Genomic DNA, 20699 nt, shown 5'->3' on the forward strand with positions numbered 1-20699 from the left:
GTGACAACTCCAGAGTCTTGATACATATATCATCTTTATACAGCGGATGAATGGGAATAGGAAATAGCTTTCGGATGCAGCTACAGACGGCAATTAACATTCATGGAGGAAGAAGGGAAACAGACTCGGAGCGTTATGGCAGACCTCCTGCTGTGGCTGTACATAACTGATGAACCAGAACCCTTGAAATGCTCTGTGATCGGGCTCAAAGACACATCGGTGTCATTACTGCACTGCAGTTAGCGGGTTGTTGGTAATGTAGCGGACAAACCACAATGAGCTCAGTCCAAGGTCGGGACTTCTGAGGGATCCAAAAATCAATAGGTTTGTCTTGTTCCTGGATAAATGCCACAGAAAGAAACTCTGCTGTTAGTGCATCTTGGGAAAAAGCTGTTGGCAGGCAAGGCTTGATTTAAGAAAATAAAAAACACACAACACCACAGAATGTTAAGATACAACATTTTTTTATTATTGTCAGTCTTAAATATGAGCACACACTTTCCATCGAGAAAATACATATTATGAACCAACAATCCTTTACAATGCAGGGAGTCCATAGCATGAAGTTCTGTTCCACTTGGGGAACAATCCAATCTGAAGGGAGCCCTGTGAAGCGTAGTAGTCAGGCAAAGGGCAGAATCTTATTCATGTAAATCCTCAAATAATTTCCCCAACAGATCATGAGACTACTTCATGCGTCTGCTATGAGACAATGGTTTGAGTATGTATGTCCAACCAAAGTCCATATGCAAAAAATAATGATCTCTTCCAGACTCCAATGCAAACCACACGAATGTCACAAAAAACACCTAAAATTAATAATGCTAAATGGTTGGTGTTATACAACCTCAGTCTTTTTTTGTCTCTCTCTTAAACGGGGATCAAACTTCCTCCAAAGACTGCTCTCTTGCCTTTGCACAAATGGATAAAAAAAGACAAGAAATGTACCCACAGAGACCTTTCCCAAAAACTCAGCCTTTGTTCCATCTGGACTCGTGTTTGCCAGGGCTGAGCGATAGAATAAGTCCTGCAATCCTTGTGCACTCTTCAAACAGACAATGGAGCTGGTCATAGTAACATAAATATGCAGCGCCACTGCCAAGATGTAAGCCTTCATGTAGAGAGCGGTGTCAGTAGCTGGGTGCAGACAGGCTTCCTCATTGCAGTTTTTTTTTTTAAACCTGAATTTTTGGGGAAAGGATCAGGAATAATTTAGTTGTGTTAGTCAAAGATCCTCTCCTTGGGTTGCTAGATTGTTATCATTATAAGTTTTGGCTTGAATGGGCGTCTTGCATATCCATTTTAAAAACTCACGCTCGGTGGGAGTTTGGATCATCTGGATTTGCTCATTTCAAGACAGCGTGGAGGCCGGCTCCTGTAACTGCTCTACATCAGCTCGCTTTCTAAGTTTGTCAGTTTGAGAGAGAGAGTGAATTATTCTGTTATGAAATGTATGAGGACTCCTGCTGTGTACAGTTTGCCTGACCATCATGCATGCTATAAGCAGCTGTCGGGAGGCGTATACTGCATGGGGAGAAACAATCAATGTACACTTTTTGATGGGATTTTTTGTGCATAAACAGGATGTTGCTGTATGTGAAGCTGCAATCATCACGCTGATAAAAAAAAACTTCCCCCCCTACAGTTTTGCAATGAATGGAAGAGCCCAGTTAACAACAGGACAACATGAGGGCCAGCTGAGAGCTTATCAGAGTTTTCACAACTAATTGAGCGCCCCCGATCGTCGCAAAATAGCTGAGTAGTGCAACATTCACTACCACACTGTCCTTCTAAATGAAATGTTATTGTGTTGTATTTATTTGCGATGCAGGCTAGCTTGTCTAACCTTGAGGGCTACTGAGGCCCCGTAATGCAACGAGAACACGGGTGCTATGTAATACAAAACGCCTCAGGCCAGAAAACACTACAAATGCGGCAGCCTGTTTTTTTTTTCTGCAGCACGTTCTGAGCAGCAAGGGAGTGGAGAACGAGAAAATGAAGATGATACTTTTCTGTTTGTCGCACATTACTCAGATCAAGGCCGAAACTTTTGGCCATAATCTATGGGGGATTTGCAGTTACAGTTGGACAGGTGCGGCCTGCTTCTTTTTTCTATCGCACCCTCAGATCACAGACTGACTTCTCTTTTAGTCATTTTTTTTTCTCAGCTCAGCTTTTCACAGTTTACAACATTTTTTCTTTCTCTTTGCAGAGTAGTAACCTATATGCTTATTTTGATATTGGCAATCAGCAGGCTTCCTCTTGGTGATGCATCTTGTCAGAGTTTCAGATGCATCTTGTGTGCACAGTTTTGGATTGAGCTCCGCGATGCTGTGACTCAACTTTGAAACGCTTGTAAACTCTATTCGCAAGGGGATTAGTATAACCTTGAGACCTCTTGTAATTTGGGAATTACGTCCCATCGTCAGTGTTTGGGTGCAGCTCATTCACACTGGATAAGCAGAGTCTGTAATTAACTTACTGAGATTGAAATGTCCAAGTGCTGCATGACAGTGACAGCACATAAAGAGTTAAACTCTATACAAAGAGGCAACGCAGAGCACTTTGTGTTTTCAGGGGACAATGCCTTTATGTACATGTACTGTTAGCCAGTGTTTCCCACAGACAAGGCAGTACCATCTTTTCTTTTTGAACTCTTTTAAGATCGAAGTGAACACTCTCCTTGACGCTCCTTTGAGTGTACGCACTGAATAATCGTCTGACACCTGCTCTGCAGACGATCAGAGGGCGCCTCATCCACACAAATCAGCTGTTGTGGTAACGTAATGTTGAGTGACACATTTTAAAATTAGAGTTGTGTTATTGGGCGACTTTATTAAATATGCAGCTAAAGAATATTGACAAGAGATCAGACACATACGGCTAAGGAGAAGTGGTAGGAGGCGGGGCAGAGAAGCGCTCTGTGTATTGAGAGAGAAGAGGTGTTCCTGTGTGTGTTTGTTAAGGAAATTAAAGTTGCTTGTTAAGAAACAATGAAATATGTTTTCAATTTACGACCCATAGCTCCTTGCCCTCATGTCATTCCCAGCTCTCTCTCTCCCTGATTTCTGACTCTATCCACTGTCCTGTCTCTACAATAAAGGCACAAATAGCCCAAAAATAAAATCAAAAAAAAACCTTAAAAAATGTTAATTTCAAAAATAACTGCTATGCCGATTCGGTCTGGGTTACTTTATTTATCAGAGGACCTCTGTGTTTGCTGAAACATGGTGGGGTAGTTTGCTCTGAGATTTTTTACTTTACAAATTACAGACATGATCAATTTGCACAGGATCAAAAAGACAGACGTCCACAAATTTCAAAATGATTAGAGGTCTCCAGGTGATACTAATCCTGTGCAGATGGGCTGTAGTGATATACTACATTGTTATTATCAGGTGGAAGATTAGCCAGGGTCAACTTAACAACTGTCTTTAAATTTCTTGTTATGTATGAAGAATGTTGAGAATTGTAAAGCTAAATGCTAACATGGCTAAGTGCTAACATGGCTCCATCCTCATTCTTTGTGTGCTTGACTTTAGAAATGATATTGAATAAAAAAGGACATTTTAAAAACATGTGCTTGCTGTTCTAAATCGACAAACTAAGTGCAGCATTTTAAAACAAACTGTCAGTGAAGTCTGAAGTGTGTGAGAGACGGAGAGAAAGTGAGGCGTGTGTTTTAGTTAATTGATTTATTTTCAGGGAAACTATTTTCTCACACGCAGTTTCTTATTAACCCCGTAAGTGAACTCAAAAGCAAAAAGAGGCTGTGATGTTTCTGAATATCCACAGCAGCCTTTTCTGAGAGGATCTGAGCACAGAGCCTCTGCGGGAGGTGATGGGATTTCAGTTCATCTTAAATGTGGTTAATCTGGTGGCAGAATGACTGTGCAGCAAAAAAAACAACAACTTTAGATCAGGGCTGCCATCCTTCAAGACAGGATGGAATAATTATTGTGTCATTTCCAGACATAACTGTGCCGCAGATGAATAATCGTCTGTGGTGTCTGTCTCTCTCTTTGTCTTGTGTGCGAAAACAAACCGTGATTAGACTGTCAGATTCAGCAGATGATTACCCCGATCAATTTCAATAATGGCCATATCTGTTTCACGCTGTTTTGATTTGGATATTGGCTCTTTTGTCACATCGGGGAGCAAAGAAGCCTTGATGTTCAAAACAGTGACAAAGAGGCTGGGTTCAAAAGCAAAATTAGGATGGGTGACGGACCTCACGAGCTGAGGGAAGACTGCAGGAAAAAAAAAAAATATTGTTTTAAAGTCCCCATGAAATGAAGAACACATTTTCCCAGTTTTGATTTAAGATTTCCCGTTTTTAAATGCTCATTTATCTGCCAAATAGATTTCAATATCAGACTATTTTCCATCAAAATATCCATATTTTCTCTTCCCTTAAAACATTGCTTATTCATTTTTATTCATTTAAAAACCCTTTTGAAGCTAACTATCCAATCAAATTCATCCTAAAGTTATGTCCCGCCTTCTATCTAAAATTGGTTCTAACCAGTTTTAGTCTTGAAGTTCAGTTTCATGGGGACTTTAAGGCCTGACTCAGACTTCAGGAGTAACTTCAATCAGGTCACACACTGGTCGCGTGATATATACATAATCATCCTCGCTTGCCTGCTTGCTGTGAATTTTTATGAAATTTTACTCAAGGGCTGGCAGGAAAAATTTAGGGTAAAGTCGGTGAAAGATTTGAGTTCATGGTTTTACGTTTTTACACACTATCAGGAAGATTTCAGGGGAAGCATGAAAAAAAGGCTGCTGTCCAATGGCAGTTAACTGTTGGACGAAAAGTTGACGTACAAATGCTTGAGGTATCTGTGAATTTGTACTCTCCTTTTTCTTTTCTATGGCTGAATGATTGAAGCTTTGAAATCTAAAGTATATCAGAGTCCTTCCATTTAAAGGAAATGTATCCCTGGCCACAATCAGTGGACATTCTAAAAGCTTTTAAGCGTCCTTCTATGAATACAAAGTCAGGGGAAAAGGTTGGTCATGAGAAATATTTGATTTGTCGTCCAGTTCAGAGAGTGCTGATTCAATCATCCAACAATTAAATCCTAAATAGCAAACAAATATGATATGTCAAGCTTGATTTAAAGTATGGGGGGAAGCCCGGTCAGTTGTTGTAGAAGTAGTCACAGATATGTAGGACTATAGCTGTATCTCATTTCTTTACTGCATCCTTTGGAGGCCACATTTCAAAACTTTTCATGTCACAGCAGCATGTGGAAGGCTGTTTCATTTCCTTCAAATGCAGCATAAGCACGTGCCTTACTTTTTTCCAAGCCAAAAACAATAAAACAAGTTCATCATATGTGGACCAACATATCCTGAGAGTCATTGACTGCCAATTTAAAGAATAAAATACTTTCAAATGTAAATAATTGGTTTCAACTGTTGAAAATGTACCAAAATGTGTGTTTAATAAATACAATACTGTCTTATTTCAGTTTGGCAGTCTATGCAGGCTGCAAGGGAATGAACCTTTTGAAGGATGCTACTCCCAATATGAGACACAGCCTCAATCTGTAAACTCCTCACATTGCCAGATAATTGTGGTACGACATCAGTGCTGGACGAGGTCCCAGACCAGATTTAGCTTCCTGTTGACATGAGGGTTACGTCATCAATTGGCCTTAAACTCCACAAAGTCTGAGTCTGGCTACAGAGAGGGAACGTATAAAAATGGAACAGTGCAGAGATCATGGGTTCTCTAGCTCCTCTCCTTGTTGACTAAGCTTGCATTAATTTAACAAAATAACTGTATGTGAAAACACAATCAGAGCTGTGGGTTTAAAAGGAGCGCATCAGTGCCCCTCCATTAAACACACACACACACGCTCTTAATTTGTTTTAATAGACTGCTCCTGTTTGATGTTGTGTTAATGGAATTCTCCAAATCCTTTAGAGCTGCACACAATCCAACACTGCAAAGTGCAGCTCTCACAGAAACCAACAGTCAACACATTTGTGTTTGTGCATCTACATAAACACATCCAACGATGCATTTTGGAGCAGAGGCATGATCTTCTCTCCTATATTACAAAACAAGTGGCCTCGGGCTTGCTTTTTTATCATGTCCACTCAGCTCTTTTAGATGTTTTTTTTTTTTTTTTTTTTTGGGGGGGGGGGGGGGGGTGTGGAGCTGAGAGTGTGGTCAGCTTGGTGTAAATGGTTTTTCCAAAGCAAGGGGATGTGAGAGAAAATAAAAATGTCTGTCAGTGTTGGTGCTGTGTTGTGAGAGGTTTTGATTGTTGCATAAAGTTCTCACGCTTACAACTAAACAAGCATTGTCGCCTTCTGCCTCTAAAAAAACGCCAGCGGCTGATTTTTATCCTCTTCCTATAACTCATGTCTTTTTCTGAAAATGCAGAAATATCAAAAAAGTGATGAGAGCAGTTGCAGCCCGTTTGCTCACGCCTGTGATCGACCTTAGTTTATTGCAGTTGGCTTGCATACTGTACAGTGCGCCTGCATTTTCTTTATATTTCAAAAAGATCTGGAAATGTGTTCAGACGAGCATTTTTACAGTCATAAACCACAAACTATACATTTTGGTTTAAAGGTATCTAGGATTTTATATGTTTTCCAAAACCACTCACATGGTCACGTCTCCCTCTTATGTTTGTGAAAAGAATACACTACTTTTTAAAAGTGTCCACATGTTTTGTTTGGTGTTGAGACTAGTGAACAGAAATCCTGTGAAGTGAGATGTTGTAAAAACTGCTAAGTCTTTGGGTTATTGGTGTCTAAATACATGCAAAACTCTTTTTTATTTTCTAGTAACCTGATGTTATTGAGTGACCTCTAACCCTCTCTGGTGCTGGTTCGGAACATTAACAGCAACATTTTCTCCTGGGGAAAAAATAAATAAATGGTGCCCTGTAGGAATGGTGTTGAAACACGTGTAGCAACCGCAGTAATAAATCTGCAGAACTTAAACCAGATGTCAGCTCCACAAAAGTGGAGTAAAATCCGTCTTCTTGTTTAACTGTTTAATCATAACAATTATTTATGACACCATTAGTGTACAACCATCCTGGTAAAGAAAAATAAACAACAAAGACATATAAACTAGGATATCGTCCTAAATAATTACAACTTCATTTTTTTGCCTTCTCAAAATATTCAAAACTAAACATAATTAAAAAAAATGAAATTAGCATAACACAACTGTAAGTAGATCTCTAATGCTGAGAATCAAAATACTCAAAGGTCAAAAACAATTCTGCTTCAAACAACCACGCAGAATGATCATTATTTTACATTAAAATATGATAATGTCAAACTTGCAGCCTCTGGGTATCCTAGATTCTTCTGCTAAACCGTCTCGGTTTGACTTTGAGGTATTTAACATTCACCTCGCATACTTGCTGTAATTTGCCTTTTACTGGAGTTGAGATGAATATGCAATGTAGTCCAAACTTAAAGACAAATCAATTGTAAAAAGGAGGTACCACATTTAAAACATTTTTTTTCTTTGTTACAAGAGTTTTAAATGAAAGAGACAATTCAGAATAACGTCATTTAGAGGGGAACATATCGAAACACATGTCAGTTATAATGCGAGAAAAGGTGTTATACCTTTAAGATCTTAAAAAAAGCAAAATCTGAATGTTTTGTTATTGACTTATTTAGTGGGTCAACATAATTAGGTAAGCAGGGTACTCGATGCACACTCATCGTGCATCACTTTATGGTTCTGGTTAAAAACAAAAATAAAGAAAAGAAAAAACACTCACTCGTACGCACACGCATACACACACAGACACACACAGACACACAAACTTCTTGTGATCGATTCCAACCCTCTTCAAAATTGAAGCAGGAATGGCAGAAGAGCTATGAAGAGGAGCCAGCAGTGTGAGTTGATTCCCGATGGTCCGCCGTTGCCGTCCTGAACTGTTCTCGGTTCTGACACAGGAGGGAGAGGAAGAGGAAAATAAGAACAAAACACCTGGATAAGCTTTAATTCTAGACACCACATACAATCATTTCCCATCTGCCTCTTTCACTTTAGTGGCTTAAAGGAGACGTCCACTATTTTTAAACCTCCCCCTTTTAGGTCTGTATTACTAAAAGTAGAAAAAGTGTCAGATAGTTTCAGCTAGCAGCTGCCAAACAGGCTGTAGTGTTAGCAAAGTGTCTGACATTAAATACAGTTACAGAGACAACTTTTTTTGTTAGAGTAGCAAGGAACAGCTGTAACATCACTCTTCAATGCCTACAGACTGCGTTTATTCCACTAGATGATCTAAACACAACTCCATCAGTCAGTGTTACTCTGTGACTTTAGTGTCCTACATTGTTAGCTTGGTTTCTACAAAATGGTTAGTTTGGATTGGAAAAAAAAAAAAGTTTTACACAATCTCACAAATCTAACAAATTGCGACAAACAAGCGACACACAAGTCAAGCTAGTTTTATTAATTTGAGTCCATTGGTTATGAAGAGAGATATTTAAAAATGTGTAAATGAATATCAACAAGGTAAATGATGTGTCTATCCAAAAAATTATGAATGATCTTGAGTATAATGTAATTTCTAGGAGACAGTGTTGGCATGAGGGTATCTAGCACAGTGATTCTCAACTGGTGAATTGGGACCCAAAAGTGGGTTGCAGAGAAGCTTCCTGTGGGTCGCAGTTTATGTGTGCCTTGAGAATAAAATTGTGTCAAAAAGTCTATGAAGAAATAATAACAGCGAAACTCCATCTAAAAATGGAATTGTTCTTGGTTCTTTGGGCTCCTGTCATTGCTTACCTTTATCGATAAGATATTTAATTTCCTTTTATTTAAAAGAATACATTATGTATATTTCTTTTGGTTAAGTTGGGTCGTGTCAGTAGACATATTCACAGCGAGTCTCCTCTTTATGTGGACGAAGATGTTGCCATGAATTTAAATTACCTACATTACATGTTAGCCAAACTGTAAATCATTCTTGTAAAATTCTTACCATGTTTCACCAACTGACATATGTAAATACAAATATGTAAAGCTGAATTTTCAACAAAAAAAGTCTCAAAACAAAAATGTCTAAAAAGACCTTTTTGAACTTTTTTTTTTGTTCCATTTCCTTGTTCTGTCATATGTTTTCTACTGTTTGAGGTCCAAACTGCACAATTTTCCATTAGATAAATTCTGATTGGATGAGAAATATCAGATATTTGGGTCGTTGATTGTTCATGGAGGAATTGTTGATGGATTCTGAGGCTGGACCACTTGAGAACCACTGATCTAGCACAAGCACAGTCCAGCATCACAGTTTGAAACTTCACATTTAAAAGATTTTTTTTTAAAATTTAAGTGGGTCTGATGAGTAAAAATATGTTTAAATAATTACTTTCTTTTTCTTTGGGAAAAATAAAGAGCTGGATTTGTTGATGAAACATTGCATAAAAACAAGTGATTCATGAAAGCATTTTAACAAAAAAAATTGAAAGAAAAACTGCCTCTCGGCAAGCAACAATATCCGATCTAATCTCTGGCTGAGTCTGCTTTTAAACCTCTCTTGGCCCCACTCTATTTGGAGCAAACCATTGCAGGGGGATAAGGGAAACCAAAAAGTTGAATTCCAACTGAATCAATTGTAAAACACTTGGAGTACCTCAAGGCTCTAACCATGGCCCTTTTTTAAATTTCAAACATAGTGTAAATAAACTTAAATAAACTTCTCTGAATAACTCTATTGAACAACTTGAATTTTATTTAAACTTTTTTTTTTTTTTAAATTCAGAAATGTAAGGCCATAGCAAGTCGGTCGTTAAATTTGTGCAATTTTCAGTTCTGTCTTTTTCGACTGAAACAGCCAGAAATTACAATCTATCTAAAAAAACATGATACAACTTCACAGTCTCTAACTTTGATGGAAGACAAGGTGTGTAACTGTAAGATAATTCCCTTTACATTTTTTGAGAAGTATGTAAGATAATGTATTTATTAGCTTGCAACACATACTGTAGCATATGCCGCCAAATTTAATCACAGAGGCTCTAAAAACAACATGATTATGTTCGTATTATGCTCTCTGTTGAAGTTAAGTGTTACCATTGCTGACAACAAAGTATTTGGTTGATAAAGGTCTTAAATTAAGGTGCTTAAATGTTGACAATGTCAATGTTCTGCTTTCCCTTATCCAGTTAAGTTGGTAAATGCTCCTGTATTATTCTTGGCTCAGAATCTTTTATAATGTAAGTACAGCCATGTGGTCAATTCTCAGGAATCTACAGCTACAATGGAATATTATAACCCAAATTCAAACACACCCACAGTGTTTCCATCATGCTCTTTTCACGGATGAGTCAAATTCTAACTAAATGAATGTATTGTATGAGGATTGAGGACACAATTTAACTTTTTACTTTGAAGCTGGTTACACAATGACTACTCATTTCCCCAGGATTTCCATCGGTTCACCACTGTTTCCTTTGGGGCATCTATCCAATTACTCTGCCACAGTGGATTATCCCTAATCCTGCATATGGTTAATTAGAATAATGACGTTCACTTTCAGTCAAAGGAAAGCCATTAACACAATTATATGACTGGAGTGGGCTTGCTTACAAGATGTTGCAACCAGCAGTCACAAGGACACATTAAGTGGCAAGATGAGCAAGGTGTTTCTCACTACACTTTGATAACAACTCTTGCTGTAAAAAAACAAAAAGAAAACAGTCTGCAGTCAGGTTCTGCACTTTTTTCTGTTTAGTTAAACTTTTGTTCTTTGAAGGATGTACAGTTGGAACATATATGAAGGTACAAACAACGGCACAAACACAAATAATGAAAATGAAAGTTGATGAATACTTACAGAAGAAAAAGAAGAGGCATGCAAAAATCAAAACGAAGCCACGTCACACAGAGAGGTGGGTTAGGTTTACAAAGGAGAAAAAATGAAATGTGGTTAGCAAAAAACAGGCTGTGATGACCATTTCACAAAGATACACATGATATTTTCATCTTCTTCAAAAATGTTTCTCACAGATTAGCTTTAACAAATCATGCATGAAGAGAACAGACTGTTATTTAAGTTAATAAAGGTTCAGAAAATACCATGTCTCATCACGTGAAACACTTTTAACTCCTGTGTCACTGCAGCCTCACTTTCAGTTTGTTAAAAAATGTCAGCATGCAGTTAACGCCGATCATACAAGACAGTTAAACGGCATGCTGGTACGGATTACTGACCTTGCATTAGTGTGGCGCTAGTGGGTTCAATTACCACTAGACCAGGGGAACAAACGGAAACAGAACAGCAACACATCACTGACAAAGCTTGTGAAAAGCATGAAAAGTAAGCGGCTGATAGGCCTTTACTCCATGGCTGCACAGTTCAACCTCATTTATTAAATTAGAGCTGCTGACAAAGTCCATTCAATCAACAAAATATTAATTCAAACAGTAACATAGTATCTATAAAGTGATAATCTACAACATTCTGCACATAAAGTTCAACATGAAATCAAAGCAGGTGTTTTACTTTTTTCTATCACAAACGGTATGCCCTGCAAAGATTCCAACTGTGAACCAGAACGCATCTGTAAATGTTTTATAAATGAATCTAGGTAAGCGTTTTTAAACTTTATACCTTGATTATGTCTTCTTTTCTTATCTATCTTGCCTTGATTATTTATTACTAGTTATGTGACCTAGTGCACAACACTATATTTGCATTAAAGGGGCAATATGTAACTCTGACACCTGGTGTTTAAAATGGGTGCTGCAGTCAAAATTCAAAACATTGGAGAGAGCTGCCCCCCTCGCCCCCTCCTACCTAGAGCCGATGCTCAAGCGAGTTGCCTTGTCACGGCCACTTCTGTGTTTAAGCGGCTCAGCATTGGTCTTAAAACCTTTCTCCAATATGTAACGTAGTTTTACCACATTTCTGCTCTTGAAGCTTATTTGAAGCTTTTTAGGTCGGGTATAATCAGTTTGATTTGAACCAGTTCACTTGCCCTCTTCCATCGCTGCAACACCTGTTGGTTTGCCTGAAAACCAGAGGGGCCGCCAAAATGGCCGTGTGGGGGTGCCTTAAAACTGCCTACTTCTCTGGTCAAGACAAAAACAAATCAATCTGGATCGGAATCGAAACTTAGAAGGAGGACATACTGGCTGCTGCATTGTTCACAGAGGAGCCAGCACTTCAACATAGCATGTTTCCTTAATGTATGATCATGTACTAAGTTCATTTTATTATTTGATTCAGTAGATATCTTACAGATTGGTCCTTTAATCCACTTTACAGTAGTGTTTTTGAACTGTTTCAGTGGCTGGCTCAAAGGGGTTGGAGTATACTTGTTCTTCACTTGAGCTGTTGAATATCTGTTTGTCTGAATTAATATTTCTGATGTTGTCTTTTGTGTATCTGTTGTGTCTTGATGCTGCTGCAGATCTAACTCTTCGGGATATTAATAAAGTTGTAGTCGAAGTTCCAGTATGTGTGTGGCTCCTTATTGACAAAAAATCATTTTAGATATTTGAATCAAGATTTGGGAGTTTTTCAATTTTGTTAAAAAAAATAAATAAATGTCAAAACTCATTCTGCACTCTGGGCTGTTTACAGATTCATCATCCAAGGACTGCATCATAATATTTTTGTATTTCCTCACTCAAGAGGCACAGAGCTCACACAGAGAATCCACTGTATCTGAAAAAAAGAATTTATCTCCACGTACTGTAGCACTGTAGAGTGGACATAGAAGATGTAATCATGCAGAGGTGATGTCTGAGTGCGTCTTCATGTGTAAAGAGCAGCACAGATTGTTGCTTTCAGATGCATCATGTGTTCAATAAACCTTTTTCATATTATTTAGATTTTTCTGTTTAAATCATCTTGGGACAACCCCAACCCCTCCCTTGGTGTATCTTGACCCCCCAGGTGGTCCCAACCCACACTTTGGGAACCTTTGTATTAAAGTCATATGCTGCCATTGAGGTGATTTTTAGTGTTCATCCAGAAAGTGAAAAAAAGTTTGGACTGTCCAGCAGAATGTAATCAAAGTAAAGAGAGCATGGTGAATTTGCTCCTTTTGTAAACTGCAGTGGACTTCATGAGAATCTGACAGGATTCAATACAGACTTGGAACATTGTAATTTGTTCTGAAGGTACAGTGTTATATGTTTAACCTTGAGAGATAGGCATCTATACATTACCATAGTAAACACAGAATGCAGCTTTTGCATTGGATCTCAAGGCTGTTACTGCACATAACCAATATCACCACTTATTGAGTAGCCTTTAGTCGAAGTGCTACACACTGATGAATTGGAAAACCTTGTCAGTCAGACATGAATACATCATTGTATATGCTATGCAGGACTTTGAGTTTGAAAAAGGAATATTTTGAATGCAAAAATGGTAAATGTAAAACCTTAAAGACATAGAGGTACATATAGAAATCGCAGGTTGAGGGAGGCAGAATGAACATCGAAAGAGGTTTGGGATTATCACTTTCACAAGGCGGCTTTTTCTAACCCTCTATAACTATAACTATCTATAACCATATCTGTAACATTGTAACCCACTCCTGTACTCACCAAACAGAAGAAAGCTCATGTTGGAGCTCCCGATGCTGTTGATTGCGATACAAGTGTAGTTGCCGTAATCTCCATCGGACACATTATGAAACATCAGCTTGGACAACGATCCAGTGTTCAGGATTTCCACGCCATCGATGCCACTGAAGATTCTGGATGGGATACAAAGATTTTAAAAGACAGTGATCTCAACCAACACGTCAATTATTGTGATAACTTCTTTTTTTAGGTCATTAGCCAAATTACCAGAGACAACGCATACATTTGACCAAATTGTATTCTGAAAGGGATACTTCATCCATTTGCATTAATCTTTGTATCATTAGAAACCTGGTAGTATTTTTGAATGGTCGTGCATCCCGCCCTCATTTTCCCCTGAGATGGGAAATCTTTGTATTTCTAAGTCTGAAAAGGAGCTTGAAGCTGTTGGGGTTAGCGGGGTGCAACTACAACGCTAGTTCCTCATATTTTCGACCACTGAAGCTACAGACCAATCACAGTTCAGTGGGTGGGAACTCACTCCCAGAATCGAAACTTTATGTCCGCCATATTGCTTGGAAGCTATGCTAACAGGCTCTATGGAGAAAGCTGATAATGGCGAAAAAATATAAATATAGTGTTGAGATGGCTGCTGCCGACAGGCCGGTCTTGTGCTTTGGCTGCTACGGCTGCCGGGGCCGCTGCTGGCCGCCGGGGCCACCCCGACACAAGACCGGCCTGTCGGCAGCAACCGTCTCGCCGCTACATTTCTATTTTTTTTGCCATTATCAGCTGTGCATTCTGGGATTTGGTGTCTTTCATCCACATGAGCCAAAAAGACACTTTCTGCCTTTTCTCGGCATTTCTTCAAAATGTATTTCACATTTCTACTACATATATGACCCAATGTCAATACAGATTCATGTTTCAACAGGTGAAGTATCCCTTTAATGTCTGTTTGTCTGGCAGCCGATCAACAACCATCATAAAGTGTGGGAATGGAGGTAAGCACAAACACATTTTGCATTTGCCAACATTAGATGCAAATGTAAAGCCATTTACCTTCTGTCATCTTTATACCACTCAAAGTCTGCCTCAGGCACTGCATCAGCCTCACACTCCAGAACTCCTCTCTGGCCCAGAGTCACTCCGACGTCTCTGCCCTCTGACACAGTTGGAGCATCTACAAGCAGGCAGAAACACATGAGAGAGCTCCAAGGCAAGTCAAGGAGATCAGGAGGAGGGGTCACGGCTCCTGCTCCTCTGTTTGAAGATTCTGATTCTCAGCTCTGATCTGGTCCAACAACCAGGGATTCACAAGATGTGCAATATTTATTATCCTAGTTGAACTACATGGTTCAGCATATGAAGATAGAGAGAGAGAGAGAGAGAGAGATAACTGATCAGGATTTAGTTTGAATGTAAAATGTTTCAGTTTTCTATCAAGTACTGCATTTAATTTCATTCAAACAAAATGAATGTCACAAAATACTTGACTCAGTGCCATAATGGATCCAATACAAATGTGTGCAGGTTGAATGAGAATAAAAAACCCTTCTCCTCTCCTATTCAAATTAAAAAAAAATTTGATTCACAGTAGTCTAAAAAAAACATTGAGTGTTGAAAAACTGATATCAGATGATTGAATACTAGCCAATGAAGTATGGGTCTACAACTAAAGATTCTTCTTTTTTAATCGTACTTATTCTTCCAGATAAGGGCCTGTGGTTTCTTTGCACTGGCAGTTCAGCATTTTCAACACTCATCGTCCTGAGCACCCTCTGTGTCACCTGCTTTTTGTCGCTTCGCTCACAGCACTCTTAGTTGAAAGGAATTCACCTATTAATAGAGCGCCACACTCTTCATTGTCACTTCCTCCTCTACGACAAATCGAAATTAAGAAGACTTCTGATAACAGTTTTATTAACAACAACGGTGGAGATGAAGCTTGTGTAACTCGTCTTTTCGAGGGAACAATTTCCAGAAATGTCTAGAGGTGTTGCTGATGCCAGGACATGACTCATTCACATCGTTTTCTTGTTGATATTGCTTTTAATTAAAGCAAATTCAAAGCACACTAGGCTATCGAAAACACACCGAACAGATATTAGAGAGGGAAGCAGAATCTAACTTTCGTAACCTAGCAACAATGAGCGCTGGCTTTTCAGGCACCAGAGCTCTGAAAAGGAGGTTGTGGACACAGGCCCTAAATTGTGTAATCACTTTGGAAAGGAAGCAACAATTTAAAGTGTACTTTAATCATAACTAATGCCTGAGAAACATCTGCCAACTCCTCTCTTTGTACCTTCATATAAGACTCAGAAAGCAGAACAGGCTCATAGTTGAGAAAGTGGAACCAGAATACATTAATATATTTTCCTCTCTTTTTTGATGATTTCATTAGTACTAAGCTTTTTAAATAGCTAATAGCTTATAAAAAACAGACTAATTGATACTTTTATCAATGCTAATTTAAATACAACAGGTTTCAAGTCTCCAGCTGAAGCAGTGGACTCACAGTTGACGGTGATGTCGACGGTCTGGTCGTCTGTGTCGATATCGTTGACAGCTGTGCACTTGTACGTCCCTGCTCTGTGTCTGGAGATAGACAGGATTTCCAGGTACTCATCGTCTGAGGCCAGGTCCCCTGTGTAAGGTCACACACACACACACACACACACACACACACACACACACACAAAGAGGGAGTAAGTGGAGACGGTCAATTGGAGTTAATTTGACAAGTCTGTGGCTGTGGCCCCGATTGACACGATTACACCGTGTCCCTGCATGGCCTCTGGGAAAGTCATCACAGTGGTGCACAGAGAGGAAGAGGAGGGAACGTGTTAATATAGATAATTGTTACTATATTCACTCTACTAGTTTCAACTGTGTTTTTCATTTTGTGATCCAGAGTGCAGACGATCAACAATTATTCTAACATTTGTAATTATCTGTTTTGAAATTGACTGTGGTTGCTCTGAAGGAGTCCAGTGGCTGTATTCATTTCATTTCATTTCATTTGTTTAATTTATATTATACAATGTAGAGAAATACTTTTTCTTTTTTTTTGCCTTTACAAAGAATGAAAAGGTGCAGGAGGAAGAAAAACTTATAAACCTGCCCTTTGTATACAAAAAAAGGGTTGAAATGATTTTCCTTTTTTTTTTATTACAGTCATGTACTGTGGCCAAAACCCATACTTCAATACATTCACATTTATACACGCCTCGTGTGGGTACAATCCACCACACACTTAACATTGGAAAGAGAAACAAATCATTCAGGTCACTTTAAGAGTTGACCAATTTAATCCAATCAATTTAAACATAAGTCTTCTGCCTCATACTGGGAAAATATTTTCTTCACAAAAAAGGTTTTGAGTTGTCGAGTGTTTAAACATCAATGTAAGGCTCTCTCTTGACAATTCCATAATTTTACTCCATAAATTGAAACACATCTTTGTTTTAATGTTGGTATAAAAGAATTCACCTTAAAATAATGAATGAATAATAAGATTTTTAATAGATCAGATCTTCAAATTTAACCAATTGTGATATCAGGAATAATTTGTTGGTGTGTTCTCTTGGACTCGTCTTGTGTATGATCCTGATGGCTCTTTTCTGCAGAATTTTCAGGGGTTTTAAATGGACATCTTATGTTTTACCGCACAGCTCGGTACAGTAGCTGATATATGGAAGGATCAGCGACGGATACAACATTTTAAGTTCATTATAATCCAGTAGATATTTAACATTATGTAATATAGCAATGTTTTTTAAGATTTTAGATTGCACATGAATTAAGTGAGATTTCCAAGATAGTTTTTGATCTATTATCACACCAAGACATTTACCAACACCATTTCAATGTGGTCCCCATCTATTTTCCAAACTGATCAATGCATCTTTCCTTTTATTACCAAAAATAATACATTTTGTTTTACTCACATTTAAAGTTAATGTATTAGTGTCAAACCAATTCTTTAGTTTGACTATTTCATTATTGGTGATACCCAAAAGCATGTTTAAATCATCACCCAAGCAAAAAACAGTGGTGTCACCAGCAAAAAGGACATATTTAAAGATGGCTGATGAATTGCAAATGTTGTTCATAAACAGAATAAAGAGGTTGGGACCTAATATTGACCCTTGTGGAACAACTGATATGTCCCGAAACTGTGATTTATAATCACAAAGCTGTACCTATTGCTTAGGTAACTTTGTAACCAATTATAGGCGATACCTCTGATACCGTACGCACATAATTTGGAGAGAAGAATTTCATTATTTATTGAGTCAAATGCTTTTTTAACATCTATGGATAGCGCTACGATATAAAGTCTGTTTTCTGTTGCGGAAGTGATGTTTTCAATCCATAATTGCCATTGTTGTCAATCTTTTTTTCCTGAAGCCATACTGGTTCTCACTCAAAACTCCATTTTCATCTAAGAATAGGTCTAGATTTTTTGCAAAAACTTTGGAGAATTGAGAGAGTAGAGATATTGGCCTATAATTCTCAACAATGTGGACATCACCTATTCACAAGTACAAGTAGTAAGAGCTGCTCTTCGTGCTAAAAAGAACGTCCTTAGAATAGTGATGGTTTCTAAGAATTTCCCCCTAAATATACGACTAGATCCTGGTAAAGAAGTATTAAAGTTATTCACAAAGAACCTTAGCCCATAAGAGAGGAGTAGTGATGAGGACATGTAAGATGTTGAAGATTTTCTATTGCAGAGGAGAAATCGGCACAAGAGGTGATCACTCAAACAATTAGAGTACAGCTCTGTCACAGCCTCATGTTAATATCAATTACACAAAGTACTAAAGTAATGTATTTATCCATCATCTATGCCACATTTCCTGTTTGGGTTGCCAGGAGCTGATCCAAGGTGTTATTGGTCGAGAGGCACCCTGGACTGGTAGCCAGTCAATCACAGGGCTGACATAAAGACAGACAACCAGCCACATTCACATCGACGGGCACTTTTAGAGTCACCAGTTATCCTAACAAGAGTCATCCTAACGAGAGTGTCTATAGACTGTGGGAGGAAGCCGGAGTACCCACTAAAAAGTTTTCATGATTACACAATGTCTGACTGGATTATATGAACAAGTCGAGTGGTTTCGTTGCTTTTCTATGCCCATTATCACTAATGGAACATTTTTATTCTTTTATTTTTTCTCTTTTTTTCATATCAACCAATCACAGGGTTTGAAATAATGTGTCACCTAGCAACCGGTTCAATTATGCTTAGATAAAAGTTTCTGTCCCTTCTTCACTCAGAGTTGCGCTGAAATTTTTCCTATATCACTCCTCAACTAGGACTCATTGCTAGTGTTTAATATATATAGCTAAGTGAGGAGCTCTCTGAAATTAATCTCAAACTTTTTGTGAATATGGACCTACCTTGGTTTCGTAACATTAAGAAAGACCCAACTCAAGACTCAACTTTTCCTGACTGTAGCCTTTGCTTGTTTGTTGCTATATTAATTATCACAGTGCGGTTTAGGACCTACAGCAGTCTCAACATTGATAATCTTTCACAAAGGTTAAACCTGGTCCATGTGGTTCAAAGGTTTTTCTGGATGACAATTATCAGGATTTGGACACATGTACTGTACTGTACTGGACACATTTTTGTGTCCCGTATCAGGTCATCCAGCTAACTTTTTCTTCATGTTATTTTTAAAGAATAGGATAAAATAAACCTGATCCAAATATGGACTTAGGACTTAAACATGGACTTATGGATAGATGGTCCAAAATCCATTCCTTATATGGGACTTCACACTATAGGGGGCACCAAAATCAACACAAACTGAGAGATCCATAAAGCTGCTATAGATAAAGTATTTCATGTTTCATATTTAGAGCTTTTTGAATAAGTATATAATGGGAAAAATAATAATTTAAAATGATAATATATATGACTTTTGATATCTTAGATTTGACATTTTTGCACTAGTCTCTAAGACCGAAACAAAACTCCTCTGCACACCCTTCCCTCAGTCCCGACGAAGTGAAATTGTTGTGGAAACCTTCTAAGCTAAATGAAAACAATGACACTTCCGTGCCAGAAGGAAATGTTGGAGAAACGGAGTAAAGACTGTGCCTATGATGTTTTTCTGTCCACCATTAGTCACCTGAGCTGATCTGATGTTACAACTGATTACTGACGTGATATCAATCAATACATTTTTATTTGTATAGCGTCAACCCATAACAAGTGTTATCTCAAGGCACTTTACAAAAAGCAGGTAAAAGACCTTACTTATTGTTATGTTACAAAAACCCGGTCTATCCATCATGAGCACTTTTAAGTAAGTTCTGATCTCAGAATTAAAATAAGAGTGACCTCCTAGGGCCAGATTTATTAAAGGTTTGCGTGTCTTAAAACATGTGCAAACTTGATACCACCAGCAAAAAAAGTGCTATCTGATCTACTAACAGCGTGCAGTGAGGATTGCGTCTTTCATATGAGCAAAACAACACGCATTGTCCATTTAGTAAGTTTGACTTAATGAATATTCAATATGGGGCGTTTCTGCCCTAACGTGCAAAATACTGGGAGGAGAAAATGCAAACAAGTTAAGTTAGTACACGCATTATGATTTACCAAACCTGGCAAAAATTGTGGTGATTGTGACTGTGTCTGTATTTAACACCTTTGAAAAGAATGTGCTAATCAAGGAGCACACAACAGGCACACAACAGCCTCCCTCTACACACAACAGGCTGCTGTTAGTGAAGTTAGGAGGAGACATAGGCACAACAAAAGAAGGCATAAAGATCACGTTTTTCCCCACGTGTTTACATGTTTCAAATGACAAAAAAATAAATGGCATGCATTTATTTTTTTAATTTGATTCAATATTCTAATCATTGAGGAAGAGAAACACCATGATTAAACTACAGGCTATTGTTGCCATAGCCTACAGCCAAAGAAAACTGAACATTCACAGCCTCTGAATTCTATAGAATTTCAACATTGACATTTATGTCGTCCTATTTCTCTCTTTTCACCAACATTATATTTTAAACTGGGGATTTCCTTTTTCTCAGGTTGCGCGTCTCTCCCCCAGCTCGCCCCCTCTGGTGCGCTCCTCTCCATAATGCGCTCGTCTCCTCCCTCTAAAGCTGCTGCTAC

At 38.3% G+C, this 20699-nt stretch overlaps 1 protein-coding gene across 4 annotated transcripts in view; it reads right to left on the minus strand.

Annotated features, from left to right (window-relative positions):
• Window positions 1-447: 447 nt before the first annotated feature.
• The window catches only part of ntm (neurotrimin), a 145296-nt gene continuing 125044 nt past the window's right edge, over window positions 448-20699 (minus strand). The window contains exons 4-8 of one of the 4 annotated variants that reach the window (XM_065963002.1): window positions 16065-16193; window positions 14609-14729; window positions 13568-13719; window positions 11219-11254; window positions 448-7932 (exon numbers count right to left, since the gene is read on the minus strand). In XM_065963002.1, coding sequence (XP_065819074.1) covers window positions 7844-7932; window positions 11219-11254; window positions 13568-13719; window positions 14609-14729; window positions 16065-16193 — 527 coding nt within the window. In that variant the 3' untranslated portion in view covers window positions 448-7843. Of the gene's footprint in view, window positions 7945-11218; window positions 11255-13567; window positions 13720-14608; window positions 14730-16064; window positions 16194-20699 lie in introns of all 4 variants that reach the window. The other 3 variants (XM_020629292.3, XM_065963003.1, XM_020629294.3) reach the window with 3 other exon arrangements.

Source organism: Labrus bergylta, chromosome 14 (assembly GCF_963930695.1).
Source record: "Labrus bergylta chromosome 14, fLabBer1.1, whole genome shotgun sequence".
NCBI lineage: Eukaryota > Metazoa > Chordata > Actinopteri > Labriformes > Labridae > Labrus > Labrus bergylta.